Genomic DNA, 18865 nt, shown 5'->3' on the forward strand with positions numbered 1-18865 from the left:
CTGGGGCTCAGCGTGGACCCTTCCTGCTCCCGGATTGGTGGGGTCCGTCCCCTGGGAGCTCCAGAAGGCACAGGCCAGGTGCCTGGGAGCAGCCCTGCTGTACCAGGGCTCACGGGGCCGCACTGTGTGGCGACCCGAGGACACTTTCCCAGTGCGGGGAGCTTGCAGGGGGCTTTGCCCGAGTCCCTTATTCACAGGTCTGCGTTGGCAGCAGAGCCAGGAGCGCTTCAGAAGGGCTCAGGGAGGACTGGTGCTGGGGACGCGTGTGCTTCCCTCTCACAAAACGAGCAGTTTCCAGGTTCAGACAGAAGTTCTGGGCTGGGGTGCATTTCTGAAGGCAGGAGCCCCCCCACCCCAGCTCCCAGAGAAGCTGTACTTCCCGTGGGTACACGCCTCCCGAGGGCCGCTGGCTGCTGCTTCCCCTCTCTGGAGCTCCAACCACCGCTGCCCCTGGCGTCCGGGCCCCACAGAAGGCGCCCTGCTGTCTAATGGGCTGAAGGGACTCCTCGGAAGGATGGTGAATGCTGTTTTGCCACAAAGACATGCTGACCTTTCAGGGACCACCGGCGCCCTGCTCTGGGGCCCGGGAGGGTCTGCCACCGAGGACAGGGCTACGGCTTCTCTCTCCAGATTGCAGGATTCTGGCGGGAAGTTGGGGTGGCCTCCAGCCAAAACCTGGCACTGAAGACCCCAAAGAGGCTAGAAGCCTTGTTCCTGACCTTGAGTGGACGTGAGCTGACTGTGAAGGTTGCATATAACAGGTGAGGGGTCCTGGGGCCCCTGGGAGCTCCAGTAGGAACAGGCAGGTGTAGCCGAGGGCCTGGCGGGGGCAGCTCCATCAGCTGTGGCTGTGGGGTCTGGACAGGGTCAGCCCCGCTGTGTCCAAACCCCCAGACCTTAACCCCCATCCCCAACACCAGAACCCCCAGGATCCTGGAGCTGTTACATGTAGACCTAGACCTTCAATTCTCCCGAAAAGAAGTGTAGTGTTTTGATAAGGCCCCATTAGGTTGTAAGACACAAAAGAAGCCTTGGGGCTTTCTAGGGGCCCCGCTGTTCACCTCCCCTAGCCTCGCCCTGGCCCGAGCTCTCCCGGGTACAGACACACCGCTGGGCCTCTCCGCCCCCGCATGCCTGGGATGTGCCCGGCAGAGAATGCAGGCTGGTATTTTCCTGATGAACACCCTGCCGTCTTTCAGCTCAGGAAGTTGTGAGACAGAAAAAATAGTGGGCTCAGAAATAGACGTTTCAGGGACATTTGCTTTTCCTGGTAAGAACCCTTGTCCTGTCGCTACAGTTACAGACCCCTGGCCCTGCATACCAGCTACACTTGCCTTGCTATTTTTCCTGTGCTGTTCCCCATGCTGTTCCCTGCACTCTTCCTCAAGCCCCAGGTGCTCCCATTCTCTTACTGCCAAGTGGGTCATCCTTCAAGGGCTGTTCTACCTGTCCCCCCAATGCCCTGCCCAGCATGACGGGAGGGTCCGGGCCCTGGGTGCGGAGAGGATGGAGTCAGACCCTGCACCCCGCCTCCGAGGTCTGCCAGGTTGCGAGGTAGCCGTCGGCATGCCTGCGGCCTCTCCGGGGCCTCTTGCTCCCAGGCCACAGGGAGATCCACGTGCTAGACACGGACTACGAGCAGTATGCCATTTTGAGGCTGTCCCTCCGCTGGCAAGGCAAGGACTACTATGTGCTCAAGTATTTCAGTAAGTGCAAGCCAGGGTCGGGGGCTGGGCCGGCTGCTGCCCCCCGGGGACGGCCCAGCCCAGCCCACCCCGTGCCCCCCCGCAGCTCGGAGCCTGGAGGATGAATACGGACCAGGCTTCCGGAGATTCCGGGACTTGACTGCAGACATGGGGCTCTATCTGGTGGCCCGGCATGGTGAGCCCCAGGCATTCTGGGTGGGTGCTAGGCTGGGGACCCTGAGGGTGGGCAGGGGTCCGAGGGGCCCGTCCGGCCGCACCTCACGCCGCCCCGTCCCTTAGGGAGATGCGCCGAGCTCCTGAAGGAGGTGAGCCTCGCCCCGGGCTGCGCTGGGCCCCCCGCCAAGCTGAGTCTCCCACCCCGACAGGGGCCCCAAATCACTCTGGATCCTGGGCCTCCAGGGTGGGGACGCCGGGCTGCCAGAGGGGGTCCCATGAGGCTGGGGGCTCGCGGGCAGGGCTGGGAGAGGGAGGGGAGGAGGCCGGGCCCTCGTCCCGCCCGGGGGGGCCGTGAGTGGGGGGACACAGGCCCGGTGGGCTCCATCTTGGGTTCCCCGTGTCCCACCCGGTGCCAGGCCCCCAATGCCCTCTGTCTCGGGGACGGTGACCCTGCCTTTGCAGGTAGAGAAACTGAGGCCCAGGGCGGCTTTGGCTCGTGGTCATGCAGCTAGGACACGGGCCTCCCCACCCCCCAGCCCTAACCACTGCCCCGAGAGGCATTTGGAGGCCAGGCCGCGCCCTGAGGCCCTGCCCTTCTGTGTCCCAGGAGCTGATCTAGAGGAGCCCTGGGCCAGGCCGGGATGCTCCGAGCCCCGTCCCTCTGGCCTGTCCTGGCCCCGGGGGGCTGCTGGCCCTTGCTCTGAATAAAGCGCACTACCGAACCCGCTGCCCCGAGCGTCTTTCTTGGGGGAGCAGGGCTGTGGGGGGATGGGCGGGGCTGCCGGGAAGTGGCAGCAAACCCAGCTGTCTGGTGGTCTGTGGGCGCCGTGAGCACCTCTGGGAACGGGAGCCGTTCATATCCCCCCCGGCTGGGTCTTCGTCCCGGGAGGGCTGAGCTGGGGGAGGCCACTGGCCGGGCTGGCTTCTGGTGCGTTCCCTGGTTCTTTCCCGGAGAGCCGGGGACCTCACTGCTGGGTGCAGGACGGGGCCGTCTCCCTCCTGCCGGCGGTCATGCCCAGCCCTGCCCGGCTCAGAGCCTGAAGGCCAGGCTTCCCGGGTGCGTGAGCCCCGCGGTCCGTCCCAGGCTGCCGTCCTGCCCCCGCAGAGCCTGAGCGGCCCCAGCAGAGCAGGCAGCCAGTGCGCTGAATGGCCTGGTGGGCGACCAGGATGGGTGCGAGGAGGGACATCCTATACGAGGAACCACGCTGGAGCCTTCTGGACTCCTCCAGTTCCAGAACATTAAACGGTGTTTGGACCTGGGCAGACCTCTGGTCTGTCGTCTCCTGGGTGACACGGCAAGGCTCCCCTCCAGGGTCCTGCAGGGGTCTGCGGAAGGTTCCCTGGCCATGGCTGGCTCTAGCGAATCCTGGGGATGCCGCCCTGCTCTGCAACTCCGGCCCAGACAGGCCAGGTTCCTCAGGAGCTCGGTGGCCCAGCGTCTGTCCGGTGGAGACAGAGCCAAGCAGGCCCTGCTCTGGGGGTTGCTGGGGGCCGGGTGGTCCCGGGTGCTGGGAACCCCCACTTTTTTTTTTAAGATTTTATTTATTTATTTGTCAGAGAGAGAGCGAGCGAGAGTGAGCACAGGCAGACAGAGTGGAAGGCAGAGTCAGAGGGAGAAGCAGGCTCCCTGCGGAGCCCGATGTGGGACTCGATCCCAGGACGCTGGGATCACGACCTGAGGCGTCCCCCCCACTTCTGCTAGAGGAACAAAGGGAGACCTTCCCCAGGCTGCTGCGTGGGGCGGGGGATGGGCGCCAGTGGGTGGGGTGGGGTGGCACCTCCACTGTCCCCACACTTCACTTACAGAGCACCAGCCAGTGCAGACACAATCAGGAAGACTTGGGTGGGGTGATGGCCCGGGCTCTGCCCAAACACGGAGCCCCGGTGCCAGGTTGGGGGGAGGGGTGTGGGGGCGGGGGGCCAGCAGGGAGCAACCAGGACGGGGAGGGGCCCAGCAGCGGCCCTCCCTCAGCCTGGGCCAGCTGGTCCCCACGTCCTGCGGTCAGGACACCTGGCCCCGCTGCCTCCGTCGTGGGGAAGGTGGGTGGATTCACGAGCCCCCTCAGACGGGCCGCTGCGGCTCTGGGGCTCCAGGCACCCATGTCCCCGCGGCGCTGGGACCCGACAGTCCCTTTCCTGCTGCAGGTCCCCGTCCTGCCGGCCCCCCCTCCCCGGCCCCATCTCCCTGGCTCCGTCTCCTGGTCTCTGGCTCTCTGGTCTCTCAATCACCCCCTCACGATCTGGATCTTTCCTGCCATGTGGTGGGAAGCTCCCACCTCCCCCTGTCTCGTGACTGCAGGGTGAGGACAGGGAATAGCCCTTGGGGGCAGGTGTGGGGTTCAGGGCAACGGCACCCGCCTGCCCGGTCAGCTCAGGAGGAGCCTCACACCCTCTGCCCTCAGCTCTTCCCCTGTAAGACGGGGACTGTCCCTGCTGGGGGCGGGGGTGCAAAGGTTTGGGTGAAGAGAGAAAGCCGGGTGGCGGGGCCGCCCTTGGCTCCTGAGTCTGCAGGACGCCGCTCCCGGCAGTTTGCTGATGGCTGTGGCGTCTTCAAAGGCCTTGGCGGGCAGCCAGCAGGGGCCGCCGGGTCTGGACGTCCCAGCCCTTCTGGGCAGCTCACAGCCCTGGGCTGTGCCCGGCTGCTCTCCGTCAGTGCTGTGTGGGCCTCCGTGTCCTCCGTCCAGGCCCGGCTGGCGGGCCCTTGAGTGCCTGTTCTCACGCCTGGGGCATGGCTAGGGCCCTGAGGAAAGACATCAGGCCCCACAGGAAGTACCACCACCCAAGGAGAAAGCTGAAGGGATTCTAGGCGGCCGTCTGGCCCCGTCGCCCTGATCAGGCCCTGCCTGCAGGCCTCGCCCAGCACGTATTCCCAAAGTGCTTTCCAGGGGGTGGCTAAGTCACAGGTCACGTCCTTCCTGTCCTGTCCTGTCTCTTCATCCTGGAGGCCAGGCACTGCCCTCCAGCCACGGGGACATGCATTCTGAGAGCCCAGGGCGGCTTTCCTCCCGGGGGCCTGCGGCCCAGCTGCTACGGTAGCTGAGCAGACAAATGGACACGAACTGACGCTGGGCACCCACTGGGTGCTTCTCCCTCTGGCTGGCCTGTCTCCTGGGTGGGTGGCCGCCAGCTGGTCTGCCACACGCTGCCTCACCTGCTCAGTGAGGCCAGCCTGGGCCCCTCCCCAGCGCCCACAGAGAGACATATAAGCCCAGGGACTGACTCTGAGGCCGTAGCTCCTGTGGCTTTGGGGAGCCGGTCCCCAGTGCCCACCCGCCCAGACATGAAGGGCAGAGTGCTCACGGCCCTGCTGGGGCTGTCCATGGCGCTGGCCGCAGGCACACAGGACCCGGTGCTGAGAGACTTTGACTTTGCCAAGGTAGTGGGTCTCGGGGCACAGCCGTGGGGGGTGGGCCACCCCAAACATGCTGGCCCACTCTGTCTGGAGCCCCTGCAAGGTCTGCAGGGTGGGGTGCCTCCAGCATTTTCCAGACCACTGCCCCATTGGGTCCCTCCAGCTCCCTGTGACCCTAGTTTTTAGGCCTCTGGTACGAGATCGCCTTTGCTGCGAAGCTGGAGCCCCAGAGCTCACTGCGGAAGGAGACTAAGGTGGGGGCCGTGGTGGTGGAGCTGGAGGACACCCAGCTGGCCCTGATCGCCGCCTATGAAGAGTGAGTGGGGCGCTAGAAGGAAGGGCCAGCCCTCCTGCCCACGGGCCACACCGTCACCCTGCCAGGACGGAGATGGGTTTAGGGCAGAAAGAAGCTGGGGCAAAACCCTTTTCCCAGGAGGGTCCTCAGAGCAGGGGCGCTGGGGACCCCTCTCCTGGGGCAGTTCCTTGGGTGACCCTTGATTTCGGGAGCCGTGCCGGGTGGGGCTCGGCCTCCAGTCCCACTGCCCGGAGCCCACCCCTGCCAGGGGCCACCCTCCGGGCCCGGCCGGCAGCAGACCCGCTCACGTCTGGACGTGTGTGGCAAGGGGTGGCGTCCCAACTTCGGGGGCCCCGGGGACTGGGGGGTCTTTCTGCCTGGCCACCGTAGGGTGTCTTGCCATCTGGGGGCTGCCCGTGTCCAGGACGGCGGCCGTGCTCGGGGCCAGGGCAGCCGGGCTGGCAGGCGTCTGCTCTTCCCAGGGAGGGCCGCTGTGTGACGGAGAAGAGCCCGGCCCTGAAGGGGGACGTCCCTGGGAAGTTCAAGATCCCTAAGAAGACCGGTAAGGGGTGCCGCCCCGAGCACTCGGGCCCTCACCTCCCCAGGCTGTTCCGCTTGGCCTGAGGCCACGTGCTGCCCAGCAGGTCCGGGTCCCCCAGCGGATGGGCCGGATCGGGGGTGGGGGTGGGGGAGGCTTCCTGGCGTGGCTCCCGCTCAGCCCACGCTGGGCACCGAGACACGGTCTGCTGGGGCGAGAGGACTCTCTGTCCTCAGGGGGGCTTGGCCCCATGGGCTGCTCCGGTATCCCTCGGGCTCGTGGCTCAGGGCCCGCTCTGCCCAGGAGCCCCCGACGCTGCCCTTGGCCGCCTGAAGCTCTGGGGGGTCCTCAGGCTCCTGTCTGAGATGCTCACATCACGTCTGATCGGGCGTCCTCCCGTCCTCATCAGCAGATGCCCCGTCCACTGTCCTCAGGGAGGCCCTGTGGGGACTCCAGTGCCCTGTGCCCACGTGGGCGCGTGTGGGCACGTGTGAAGTGGGCGTGCGCGCGGGGGTAGGGGCTGAGGGGCAGCGAGGGTGGAGCCTGGGACCTCTGCCCCATCTGTCTCCCAGGAGCCAAAGACGTTGTGGTGCTGGCCACAGACTACAAGACCTACGCCATCATGGACGTCATCTTCCACAAAGAAGGAGCGGCCCAGAGGGTCCTGAAGCTTTACAGTAAGCCCCGGTCAGGACCGGACGGGGTGGGGTGTGGGTCTGCCGCACCAGCTGTGCTCCAGCCCCCCGGGGGGGTCCCAGCTCGGGAGGAGGTCAGCAGAGAGGTAGACAAGGCAGAAGGCGACAGGATGGGCCGCGGGGGATGAGACGGGGGGAGGGGGTGGGACGGGGGAGGAGGGTGGGAAGGGGGGGAGGGCGGGACTGGGCAGGGGGGTCAGGGCCAGGAAGGGACGGGGACAGGACCCGGCAGGGGAGTGGACAGGATGGGCCTGGGCGGGGAGGGGGTGGGACGGGGCGGGACATCTGTGGCTCTCCCAGCCTGTCTGCTGCCCCCCCCCCCCAGGCCGTACCCTGGAAACCAAGGAGGACATCGTGAAGAGGTTCTATGAGGTGGCCAGGGAGTCCGGGCTCTCGGAAAAGGACATACACCTTCTCACGTGGGACAGTGAGTGTCCCGGGCCTCTGGGTCAGGGCTCCCCATCTCTCCAGCGGTCCCGTGGCGCCCTGGCTTCCCCGACCACGTTTGTCTTTGTCCACAGCGGCCTGCGTGAGTTTGCTGCACAGGGTGAGCTCCTCCTCCGTGTTCTTAGCCGGGGCCGGCCGGCCTTCCTGGGGTCTCCGTCCGGCACCCCTCCCCATCGCACGTGGGTCCGTGGCCTCTCTGGGCCAGCTTGCCCTCTGCCACAGGGACTGGGCGGCGGGTGGGGGTCCGAGGGGCCCGTCCGGCCGCACCTCACGCCGCCCCGTCCCTTAGGGAGATGCGCCGAGCTCCTGAAGGAGGTGAGCCTCGCCCCGGGCTGCGCTGGGCCCCCCGCCAAGCTGAGTCTCCCACCCCGACAGGGGCCCCAAATCACTCTGGATCCTGGGCCTCCAGGGTGGGGACGCCGGGCTGCCAGAGGGGGTCCCATGAGGCTGGGGGCTCGCGGGCAGGGCTGGGAGAGGGAGGGGAGGAGGCCGGGCCCTCGTCCCGCCCGGGGGGGCCGTGAGTGGGGGGACACAGGCCCGGTGGGCTCCATCTTGGGTTCCCCGTGTCCCACCCGGTGCCAGGCCCCCAATGCCCTCTGTCTCGGGGACGGTGACCCTGCCTTTGCAGGTAGAGAAACTGAGGCCCAGGGCGGCTTTGGCTCGTGGTCATGCAGCTAGGACACGGGCCTCCCCACCCCCCAGCCCTAACCACTGCCCCGAGAGGCATTTGGAGGCCAGGCCGCGCCCTGAGGCCCTGCCCTTCTGTGTCCCAGGAGCTGATCTAGAGGAGCCCTGGGCCAGGCCGGGATGCTCCGAGCCCCGTCCCTCTGGCCTGTCCTGGCCCCGGGGGGCTGCTGGCCCTTGCTCTGAATAAAGCGCACTACCGAACCCGCTGCCCCGAGCGTCTTTCTTGGGGGAGCAGGGCTGTGGGGGGATGGGCGGGGCTGCCGGGAAGTGGCAGCAAACCCAGCTGTCTGGTGGTCTGTGGGCGCCGTGAGCACCTCTGGGAACGGGAGCCGTTCATATCCCCCCCGGCTGGGTCTTCGTCCCGGGAGGGCTGAGCTGGGGGAGGCCACTGGCCGGGCTGGCTTCTGGTGCGTTCCCTGGTTCTTTCCCAGAGAGCCGGGGACCTCACTGCTGGGTGCAGGACGGGGCCGTCTCCCTCCTGCCGGCGGTCATGCCCAGCCCTGCCCGGCTCAGAGCCCGCGGGCCAGGCTTCCCGGGTGCGTGGGCCCCGCGGTCCGTCCCAGGCTGCCGTCCTGCCCCCGCAGAGCCTGAGCGGCCCCAGCAGAGCAGAACTGTAGGTCAGATCTGCCGGCTGCATTTCCAGCCACATTCTTGCACGGCTCCCCACTGCCCTAACGTTAACCCCGTGGGCACGGCGGCCCTGGCTGTGCTTCTGTCCCCTGATGGCTTCCCTGCGCCCCGCTGTGCGTGGCTGGGCCAGCCTTTTCCGTCACGCCCTGTCACCCCACGGCCTGCGTTTTCTTCCGTTAGCCGCGTCTGACACCGGACGGCAGACACGGCGGCCTGGTCAGGGAAGGAATAGTGGGACTGGAGTCAGCCCCACGGTCTGAGCACAGCCCAGGACAGTCCAAGCTTCTGGGGAGCAGCGGCCTCGGGGGTGAGCGGTCCCTGAGGCCCAGCAGTGCTGCCCCAGAACAGAGACACCCAGTGATACTCTGGTGGCCCATCGTGAAGCCTGCCCCCAGGGTAGGGCCTGTCTGGGCCTTGCCAGACCGAATCCTGAGCCCCGAAGACCCACAGGAGCGACGTCCGACAGCTTGGGGACGAGCTGACTTTCCACGGATCTGTCCGGCCCAAGCTTGCAGTGGGTGCACAGTGAGCTGCCTGACAGGCGACAGTCCGCCTCGTCGGCTTGGGCGGGCGTGACAGCGCCGTGGGCTGGTGGGGCCCCCGGACATCAGGGTTTACTTCCCAGACATCTAGAAGCTGGACACCCGAGGTCAGGGTGCTGACGGGGTTGGTCTCTGCTGAGACCCGGCTTCCTGGCCCGGAGCCGGTGCGCCTCCCTTGGGGCCCACATGTGGCCTCCGCTCCACGCACGGGGCTCCCCACCACTTGGACGGGCACCAGTCCCAGGAGATGGGGTCCCACCTGCACGACCTCCCTGCACCCCGTCATTGCCCAAGAGGCCCCAGCTCCAGACACAGCTGCCGCGGCGACTGCGGCTTCAAGAGTGGCGTTTCTGGGGACGCAGTTTCATCCCCAACAAAAGCCAACAGCTTTCAGAGGGCGACAGGGGCAGCCAGAGCCTGGGGAAGTCACCGTGAGTACACAGGCCTCTGCACACGCGAGGAAGCAAGGCTGCATAGGACGACTAGCAGGAGGTCCCGGCCGGCCCGCGGGCGGCGTTCAAACACACCGGCTGTCTAAGTTCAAGGCCAAAAGAGAGTCAGGCTCCAGGAGCTGGCGCACTAGGAGAAGGCAGAATTCGACAGTGCTTGGGGAGAGCAAACATGGGAACAGATAGGGCGCCTGGGCGGCGGGCCGGCGACCACGCGGAGAGCCAGGCTGGACGCAGGCAGTGCTCGGGGCCAGCGGGCCGGGGCTTTCCTGGACAGGCCCAGCGGACTGCGGAGAGCCAGGAACCCAGACAAACCAACACAGACTGTTGACACCCAGAAGCAGAGTGGAGAGAGACTGGCCTGGGGGGTCGGGAGGCAAGGCTGGGCGTGTAGACTCATCCCGCAAGAGAAAACAGAGAAAATGGGGCGGAAAAATATTTGAAGAAATGGAGGCCAAAGTATGCTCAGAGAATCACAGCCCTGCGGCTCGGGGAGGCCGGCGCAGGAGGGGGGGCACCACGCCCAGGGACGTGGCCACCCGTGGCTTCCCGGGTTTGCAGACACCAACGGAGCTGTGGACAAGGACAGGCGTGGAGGTCATCTCCAGACGACGGGGAATTGCAGGAAACGAAGCTATTTACGCAGATCAAAGTGCAGAGAGTGTGTCACTACCTACCGGCAGTACGAGAAGGAGGGGCTGGTGTGGCCCCAGGCCGAGGGGCGCTCAGGAGGGCCGGGAGGGCGGGGCTCAGCGGGCGTGCCTAAGCTCTGTCCATCTGTCCTTCTGTGTCTCTTCTTGCGGGAATAAGCAGACACGGACGTGGTTCCTCATCGCCCCTTTCAGTGTCCCCTAGAAGGCTGTGCGCGCCACCTGCCCTCCGGCACCTGCCGTTTTCCACTTTACGGTACACCTGGGTGTCCTGTCCCTGCACGCTGGTCGACAGAGACCTCCGGGTTCTGTTCCACAGCCCCGTGGGGCCTGTGGTGGAGCATCTGCCGTTCGGCCGGGCTCCCGGGTGTGGCCCCGAGCGACTGCCGACAGCGGCAGCACAGACGGCGCCGGCCCCGCCTGGCCCTGGGTGTCTCGTCGCGCCCGCCGTCCAGGGCGCTTCCTCACGGTAGGTTCCTGGGAGGGGGTTTCTAGAACAAAAGATAAACGGGCACGCAGCTAAGGTTTACGATGTTGCACACTCCCCTGGACGATGACGGCCCCGTGGGCCGCCGGCCGAGCCGTGCGCGGGCGCGTGCGGGCCGCGGCGGAGCTCTGCGCGTTTGGCCGTAGGACAGGCGAGGAGCAGCATCTCCGCGTTGTTTCAGTTTGCATTTCTCTTACTGAATGAAAACGCGCCTGGTGTCCATTCACCAGGGCTGCCGTGACAAAGCACCAGACCCTTACACAGCAGCGGCACAGGCTCTCCCGGATCTGGAGGCTGGAGCTGAGGCCAGGCGCACGCGGGGACCTCCCAAGGCCTCTGTCCTCGGCGTGTAGGCGGCCGTCTGCTCCAGTGTGTGGAGCAGTCGCCCCGTGTGTGCCTCAGTCTCTTCGGATAAGGACCGCAGGTGTGTTTAATCTGAATGGCCTCATTTTGACTTAATTGCCCTGTGAAGTGTCCGCGTCCCACCAGTCGTATGCGGAGTTTCTGGGCTCAGGACTCCAGCCTAGAAATTGGTGGGGAGCGCGGAAGGCGATTCCTAGCGAGCACGTCTTCGTATGTTTGGGGGTCATGTTAAGTTTTTCATGTGAATTATCTGGTGATGTCATTTGTCCATTTTTCTGATGGGTTTTCAGGCCTTTTTTCTTTCTTCTTTTTTTTTTTTTTTTAAGATTTTATTTACTTATTTGACAGACAGAGATCACATGTAGGCAGAGGCAGGCAGAGAGAGGAGGAAGCAGGGTCCCCGCTGAGCAGAGAGCCCGATGCCTGCTCGATCCCAGGACTCTGGGATCGTGACCTGAGCCGAAGGCAGCGGCTTTAACCCACGGAGCCACCCAGGTGCCCCAGTCCTTTTTTCGTTAATTTTTAAGTTTCTTCTAGAGTATGGCTATTAGCCCTCACATGTGACACGTGTTGGAAATATTTTCTCGGGCCTTGTCATTCTTCTTTTGACTTTATTTAGGGCTTTGGTATAAAAAAGAAGCTTAAAAATAGAGTCAAGTGATTTTCCTTTCATTAAATCTGGATTTTGATGCACACTTAGTGCGGCTCATGGGTTTGTAGGGGTTGATCTGCCTGGGTTCCGTGATATTCCCCGGAATTCCTAGAAGGCAAGAGCCTTACAGGGCCCGCAGAATGAGCTCCCACAGTGCTGGCATGAGCTCAAACTCCTGCCCCAAAACCGTTCCTTGTGAAGACATAGGCTTCCTAGTGATTCCACCTTCAGGACTGAACTCCGACACAACCAGAAAGCCTTTCCCTACATCCACATCGTAGAGGAACTCACCGGTGATTTCTCTCATTACTCACACGGTTGCATTTCCACGTTTAGCCTTTGGATCTCTGATCCGTTTGGCGCTTACTCCCATGCACGAGGAGACTGTGCTCCATTTTAATCTCCTTCCCTTTGGATTTCCGGTTGTCTTGACAGCAAATAGTTATAAAACTCTATTTTTTCCCAGGATTTAAGATGTCTCTTTTGTAGTACAACCTGTTCATTTTGGTTCACAAGAGCCCGCTGTATATGTTTTCTCCCCAAATCCACAATCTGTAAGATTATTTGGGGTTACACAGGTGTCATTTGCGTAGACCATTTTTTATGATTTCCAGCTGTATGATGAGAATTACGAAAATACAATATAATTTCAAATATGGCTCTCATCTTGTTAAGCAAGGCGATCATAGCTGTTTTCACAATCTGCGTGGTCCTGATGTGTCTCCCCCCAACATCCGTGCTGACGTCCTCGCCCCCAGTATGGTGCTGTGGGGCAGCCGGCCTTCGGAGGGCGGCGAGGTCATGAGTGCGGAGCCCTCATGAATGCAATCAGTGCCCTGATGAAAGAGACCCCACAGAACGCTGCTACCCCTTCCACCATGAGGACACTGAGAGGTCTGTGACCCACCAGAGGCCCTCCCTGACCCTGCTGGCACCCCGACTGGAACGCTCAGCTCCCAGAATTGAGAACTAAGCATCTGTTGTTCGCAAGCCACCCCACGTGTGTATTTTTGTGATGTCAGCCCAGGCGGAGTGGGAGAGCTGGCCTTGTAACTTCGAGGCCGGGAGCACCGGCGGGTCTGCTTCTATTGTCTCTTTCTTTGCAGCGTTTCTCTTCTTCCATCTTGGTCTCCTCAAACGTCGTGTCAGGAAACTGCACTTGAAAACACATGGTGAACAGGACTGGTTTGAAGCGTAGGGGACAGTTTTGTCCTTGTATTTCGTCTTCTTCCGCCCGGCATCAGGGAAGCCCTTGGTCACAGGACACCCTAATCCATGTTCAAGGTCTGAGACCCCCAGGCCCTGGTGCAGTGGAAAGTTTAGCTGCAAATTTACACAAGGGCTGGTTTGCTCCCTGGCAACCTCTCCTCCCAGGAGGGGGCTGGAACGGCCGCTTCACAGAGGCGCGTCCTTGGAAAGGCCTGACAAGACAAAAGCTTTATCTTTCCGCCACCCTCCAAACCCTCCCTGTGTCTGTGTTGATGGACCCCGGAAGCCAACGGGCAGAGGGCCCGGCAATACGGTCTGCACTTTCCACCACTTCCTCCAGCCTCCCAGTGAAGGGTCTTCCTAGCCACCTCCCCCTGGGTTCCAGGGGCTCAGAGAGATCCTACTAAGCCCTCTGTCCCCTGCCCCCAGGTAGGGGCTCAGATGATGGGGGCTGAGAAGTCAGGCCCACACAGAGCTCCCATGGGACCCTGGGGCACATGCAGCTCCTGACGGGTCTGGCCAGGGTCAGGGAGCACGAGGTGGGAGGCAGCAGGGCCAAGGCTGGCCAGAGAGTGGACAAGTTCAGACGGGTGGACTGGAGGGGCAGAAGGAACAGGACGTTCTGGATGGGGTGTTGACTGTGGGTGGGGGCAGGAGGCCAGGCCACCAGAGCAAGAATAATGGGTGAACCAGGAGGGGTTGTTTTTGTTGTTGTTTTAAGTTTTAGATTTTTTTTTTTTTAATTTTTGATGATTGAAAGAAAAGGTTCAATCTGCATCTCCTGGAGAACTAGTTGTGCCTCCCCTTGTTCTTGGCCTTGACCTACTGCCAGCCAGAATTAACGACCAGGGTCTCTGGCCTTCGCAGACTGAGCATGGGAGAGCGTTGGATCTCCGGGAGGAGAGGAGGTCGTGTGGCCGGGATTAGGGTGTTCGTTCCGGAAGCTTCCGACGGAAGGAAGCAGGAACCGGCACAGTCACGTTGACAAGGATGCTTGGTGTGCGCTTGGCACCCATTCCCTGGGGGCCCACTCCCCACGCTCTAGCTCACCTGGGCAGGGCACAGAGGCCACCGCAGAATAATAATGCCCCCACCCTTGGGTGATTTCCCCTCCTCGGAAGAAGAGCGGCTGGGCCGGTGTCCTGTGGTTAGCAGGCCGCCCACAGTGACCCATCCGGAGACACATAAATGGGTTTTCAGCGGCTGGATGGACGGCAGCCCCTGGCCCCGAGGCATGTGTGCTGGCGGGAGGGTCTCAGGGACGATGCCGGCTGTCCTGCTGACGGCTCTCCTGGCTTTGGTCTCCGCGCCCAGAACCCAGGCAGTGTGGCTAGGGAGGCTGGACCCCCAGCAGGTAACAGCCGCCCTGTTGGGATGGCACAGGCCTGGAGGCCCGTCTGTCCTGGGGCCAGGCCCCTCCTGTGGGGCCACGCAGCCTTGGGGCTACCCTCCCAGTGGCAGCCCAGACTGGCACCAGCTATGGGGGGATGGGCTAGCCTGAGGTCGGGGCCCTGGGTTCCCAGGTAGAGGGAGGAAGCCTCCAAGGGCTGGAGGGTCAGGCCCTCACGTGCTCCTCCCCGACCAGCTGCTGGGGCCCTGGTATGTTCTTGCCGTGGCCTCAGGCGAGAAGGGCTTTGCACTGGACAAAGCCACGAAGAACATCGAGGGCGTCGTGGTGACCCTGACCTCAGAAAACCACCTGAGAATGCTGTCCTCCAGGCACCGGTGAGCAGGCTGGGCCCCGCGTCTGGGTGGGGCTCAGGCCGGGCTGGGGGGGGCCTCCGCGACGCACAAGCTGCTGCCGCACGTGGGCTCTCCAGGGCCTGCGGCCACCCCTCGTTCCCACGTCGCCTGCAGGAGACGGAGGGCCTGGGGGCCCCAGGCCAGACCCCGATTAGGAAAGGCGGGTTGTGCCGAGCCGGCGCCTGCGACTCACAGTCGCATCAGGGCTTAAAGGAGGGCGCGGGCCTCTGTCCGGCTGAGTCATTCCGTTTCACCCGTTGGCCCTCGGACCGGAAATACATGTGCACGGCTCCGAAGTCAGGGTCCGCGGGGCGTCCGTGGGGTGCTCCCCGCTGCCCGGCCAGCCCGGCTCTTCCCCGCGGGTAGCCTGTGTCTGCGAGGCGTGGGCAGGCGCACGGCCGCACGCGTGTGTCATTTGCCCACACGTGCTGGGGGTTGTTCCCTACCAGCGCACAGAGGCTTTGCTCTCTTTTAAAGCATTTCAGGTTTTGTTCTCTTTGGTCTTTATGAAATGTCTAAAAGCTGCAGCGAGATGAACACAGGGCCGAGACTGCCGCCTTCACCCCTAGAAGCGCGCGCGGGGGCGCGGAGCACGCTCACCTGCGGGCCACTCCACCTCCGTCCCACGGAGCACCGTCCCTGCCCTGCCGGGTGTCTGCGGTGACTCCTCCGGGGCCTCCTGGGAGTCGCTCCTTCGGGGTCGGTCCCTCTGTGCCGGGCGGACCTCGCCGGGGACCACGGCCTCCTTGCCCATCCGCGGTGTGGCCGGTGTCGGGCTTCCTGCCTCTTTCAGGCCGAGTCATGCTCCGTGGTGTGGACGGGCCTCGTGGCTGCTTCCACCGTTTGGTTCTGTCAACGGTGCTGCCGCGAGCATGGGTGTTCGAGTCTCCCTTTTGAGCCTTTCCCTGGGTCCTTCTGCGTGTGCCCGGCAGGGGCCTCGCTGGCCGGACGGTGACCGTCCCCCACACGGACCGGGGGCTCCACTCCACATTTTTGCAGGGTGGCCCCCCTCAGGCCTTCTGCCGCTGGACAGACCACGCTCTCCCACCGTCTGTACTTGGAAACGCCCTCTAGGGAGGGGGCCTGGGCGCCTTTGTCTCTGAGGGGTCCCCTGAAGGGTCAGTCCCTGGGAGCTGCCAGGCTCCGGGTCACACGTGTTCCCCAGCTCTTGGTCCTCCGTCGTCCTCCGTCGTCGGATGGGCCCAGGTGACCCCGGCAGCTCGTACGCACCCCGGTGGCGACGGCAGGGCCCGGGCGCAGCGGCCTCCACGCGGCCGGCCCGGCGCGCCGCCTGCTCCCGTGTCCGGAGTGGTTTTCTCTGAGCTGTGTTTTTCCCGGTTCGTAGGAATAATGTATGATGACGTCAGATGCTTGTCTGCGACAGAAACCGTTGCAAATATATTTTCCAGTCTGTCCTTTTTCTTATAACGTCGAGGAGCGTTTTTCTTTTTTTACCTGCAGGAAGGGTTTCTTTCCGATTTTGCGTGGACGCGCGCCAGCTTTCTCCGGCAGCACAGTCATCTAGGAAACTGCTCCAAGCCCCTGGCGCTTTGGGCCCCTTTGCTGCCTTTGGGGCTTGACCCTGCGAAACAAGGGGGAACACTTTGTTTTTCCCCAGACGACTGCCCGGTTTCTAACGTCGTTCACTGAGCTGCGCCGTCCCCCGACTCAGGCGGACTTTGTCACGTGTCAAACTCCCACGCTCCCATTTTGCTTTATTTTCGGACTTGAACAAAAAAGATTCGTGTGTTTATTCTAGAGAGAGAGAGCGACACGCGCCGCGCGTGGGGGCAAACCTCGGCCGGCCGTGCTGGGCGCTCGAGCGCCACCTCACAACCGGAGCCGAAACCAAGAGCCGGACGCTGGGCGGTCGGCGCCCCCCGGCGCCCCGGCTTTCGGACTTGCCGCTCGTTCCTTCGCTCGGTCTGTTGACCGTGCAGACCCCGTGTGTGCCCGGTTGCAGCCCGCGCTCCGCTGCGTCCTCTCCTGCACGGCTCTTGCCGGCTCTTCCTCCTTCCAGAAGGTCCCAGCCGCGAGCTCCTCCTGGGCAGACCCCGCGGCGTCCCTGCCGGCTTTGTTCAGTTCACGGACTGACCGCTCAGGGCGCGTCGGCCCCTCCGGACGCTGACTGTCTTCACCCGAAACTGCAGCCGACGCTGTGCTGGTCTGAGGCTCCCACCGCGCCGCCGCGCGGCCCCAGTATGGGGCGCTGGGGCTGCGCAAGGAAGCCGGTTTGCACTTGGCTCTCACACCAGCTCCTTCCCAGGCCGGGTGGGAGCCGCCGGAGCCCGAGGTCTCCGGGCAGCGGGGGCTGGGCCGCCAGGACCCCCTGTGCGGCACGCTGGTGACTGGCCAGATCCAGGAGGTAGAGTCCTCGTCCCTCCTGGTCCGGAGTCCCGACCCGCAGCCGAGGACGGACGGTGTCTCTTCCAGGCTGGAGAGCTGCGACGTGAACGTGGTAGAGCTGCGGAGGCAGAAGCCCGGATGGGCGTTTGAGAACCCCTGTAAGGCGACGGCCTCTGCTGTCTCATGGGGGGCACGGGGCGGGGGAGGGGGCGCTTGGCTCCTGGGCCCTCCCCAGGGGGTTCCACTGCCTGCGGCCCAGGCTGGGGTCCCCTGCCGCCCGCCCAGTGCCATGGGGAGGGGACCGGTCCGGTCCGTCCCCAAGACTTCCACCAGGAAGCGAGAGGACTCATTTTGTCAGAGGTTTTACCCCAATCTTGAGGACAGAGGGCTACACCTGGCACGCCCCCATGGGGACCCCGGGCCTCCCTCGGTGGTGGTGCCCCTGAGGGGACAGGATCCGCATGAGCTACCCGTCCCGGAGACGCTCTGTGTGCCGGCTCCGGGACCAGGAGACAATGCCGGGGAGCTCCCGGCTTTCCGGGCAGCATCTCGTGCAGTCTGATGCTCCCTGGGGGGCACGTGTTTTCCAGCCCTGGGCGTGTTGGACTACCGGGTGCTAGGCACCAACTTCAGGGACTACGCCATTGTGTTCACGCAGCTGGAGTTCAAGGACGAGGCCTTCAGCACCGTGGAGCTGTACAGTAAGTGCTGGAGACCAGGGGCCAGGGCTACCATGCCCACCGCTACGCTGTGCCCCCAGAGTCCCAGAGGCTCATCCCAGCACCCCCTCCCCCTCAGGAAGGATGGCTGGGGCACAGGGCTCATGTGGTGAGGGCCCCTGTCCTGCCCCGCAGGCCGGACGGACCTGGCCAGCCCGGAGGCCACGCATCGCTTTGCCAGATGGAGCAAGGGTCTGGGCTTCCTGTCCCAGCAGCGGGCCGTGTTGCAGCAGGACCGTGAGTGTCGCCCGCGGCCCACAGGCCCCTGTCTGGTCTCGGGGTCCTCAGGGAGTTAGGCAGGACTGGGGTGGGGAGCTTTTCATGGGGTCACCTGGTCCTGCCCAAGCCAGGCCCAGACAGGGGCAGCCCCGTCTTGGGCGAGGTTGTGGGCAGAGCAGGGCGGCCCCAGTGTGTCCTGGGCGCCCACCTTCCCAGGTCTTCCTGTCCCTGCAGTCACCTGTGCGCACAAGGCTTTCCGGGTAAGCCGCCTCTCCGAGCATCACCCCAGACCTACAGCCAGAGCCTCGCCGCTGTGAGGGGCCGGGGACTGGGATGGGGGCAGACACCCCTCACAGTGAGTCTGGGGTCCCCCAGGGGTCTTCTTGGTTTCCAGTGACTGCGACAGTGCCTGCTGAGTCGTGTGAGGCCGGCCGGGCGCTGGCCTCCTGGGAGCTCCGCATGCGGCGCCGTGCCCCCAGGACTCAGGCTGCAGCTCCAAATAAAGCGATTCCACAGGCGCCTACAGATGCCTCTCACCTGTGTGCCGAGGGCGGACAGAAGCGCCAGACGGGGCACTGCCCTGATGGGGCTCCCGTCGGCGCAGGGGCAGAGGCTGGGTGCCGTGGGCTCGCCAAGGGCTGGATCATGCAGCACAGAGCCAGCTCTGGAGGAGGGACGCACGGACCTGGGTCTTGGCTCCAGAGTGGGGGCTGGGCTGGGGGCAGCGGCTCCTCAAGCAGAGGTCACCAGGATCCCCAGCTGGTGGGAGGACCATCCGAGTTAGAGCAGATCCTGGGGGTGGGCGTGGGGGCCACCAGGCTGCACGACTGGGGTGCCATGGCGTCCAGGGCACAAGAGCAAGGCTTTCCCGGTCTTGGGCTCCGGGGCCAGGGCAGGGCCAGGATTCCAGAGGCTGTCGGTCCTCCCATGGTCTGGTGGGGCCGTGCCTGACATCGTGGCCAGAGCATGGGCCACCGGCG

At 64.4% G+C, this 18865-nt stretch overlaps 3 protein-coding genes across 3 annotated transcripts; all 3 read left to right on the forward strand.

Moving 5' to 3' along the window:
- Positions 1–637: 637 nt before the first annotated feature.
- On the forward strand, positions 638–4567 carry LOC309858372 (epididymal-specific lipocalin-8-like; the record flags this gene model as incomplete). Its single annotated transcript, XM_082751057.1, has 6 exons — positions 638–761; positions 1200–1270; positions 1602–1706; positions 1792–1881; positions 1986–2011; positions 4265–4567. Coding segments are annotated over 6 exons (719 nt in total), but the record flags the coding sequence as incomplete, so codon positions are not given.
- A 575-nt stretch (positions 4568–5142) lies between these two features.
- Positions 5143–6870, forward strand: LOC309858380 (epididymal-specific lipocalin-5-like; the record flags this gene model as incomplete). Its single annotated transcript, XM_082751068.1, has 5 exons — positions 5143–5238; positions 5394–5530; positions 5992–6071; positions 6620–6724; positions 6806–6870. 5 exons carry the CDS (start codon positions 5143–5145, stop codon positions 6868–6870), a joined length of 483 nt encoding a protein of 160 aa, XP_082607194.1.
- A 7252-nt stretch (positions 6871–14122) lies between these two features.
- LCN6 (lipocalin 6) lies at positions 14123–18202 on the forward strand (the record flags this gene model as incomplete). Its single annotated transcript, XM_082751069.1, has 6 exons — positions 14123–14212; positions 14444–14583; positions 17035–17105; positions 17538–17648; positions 17802–17903; positions 18120–18202. 6 exons carry the CDS (start codon positions 14123–14125, stop codon positions 18200–18202), a joined length of 597 nt encoding a protein of 198 aa, XP_082607195.1.
- Between the last annotated feature and the right edge of the window lie 663 nt (positions 18203–18865).

This window comes from Mustela nivalis (assembly GCF_964662115.1).
Source record: "Mustela nivalis genome assembly, contig: HAP1_SCAFFOLD_2267, whole genome shotgun sequence".
NCBI classification, from domain to species: domain Eukaryota; kingdom Metazoa; phylum Chordata; class Mammalia; order Carnivora; family Mustelidae; genus Mustela; species Mustela nivalis.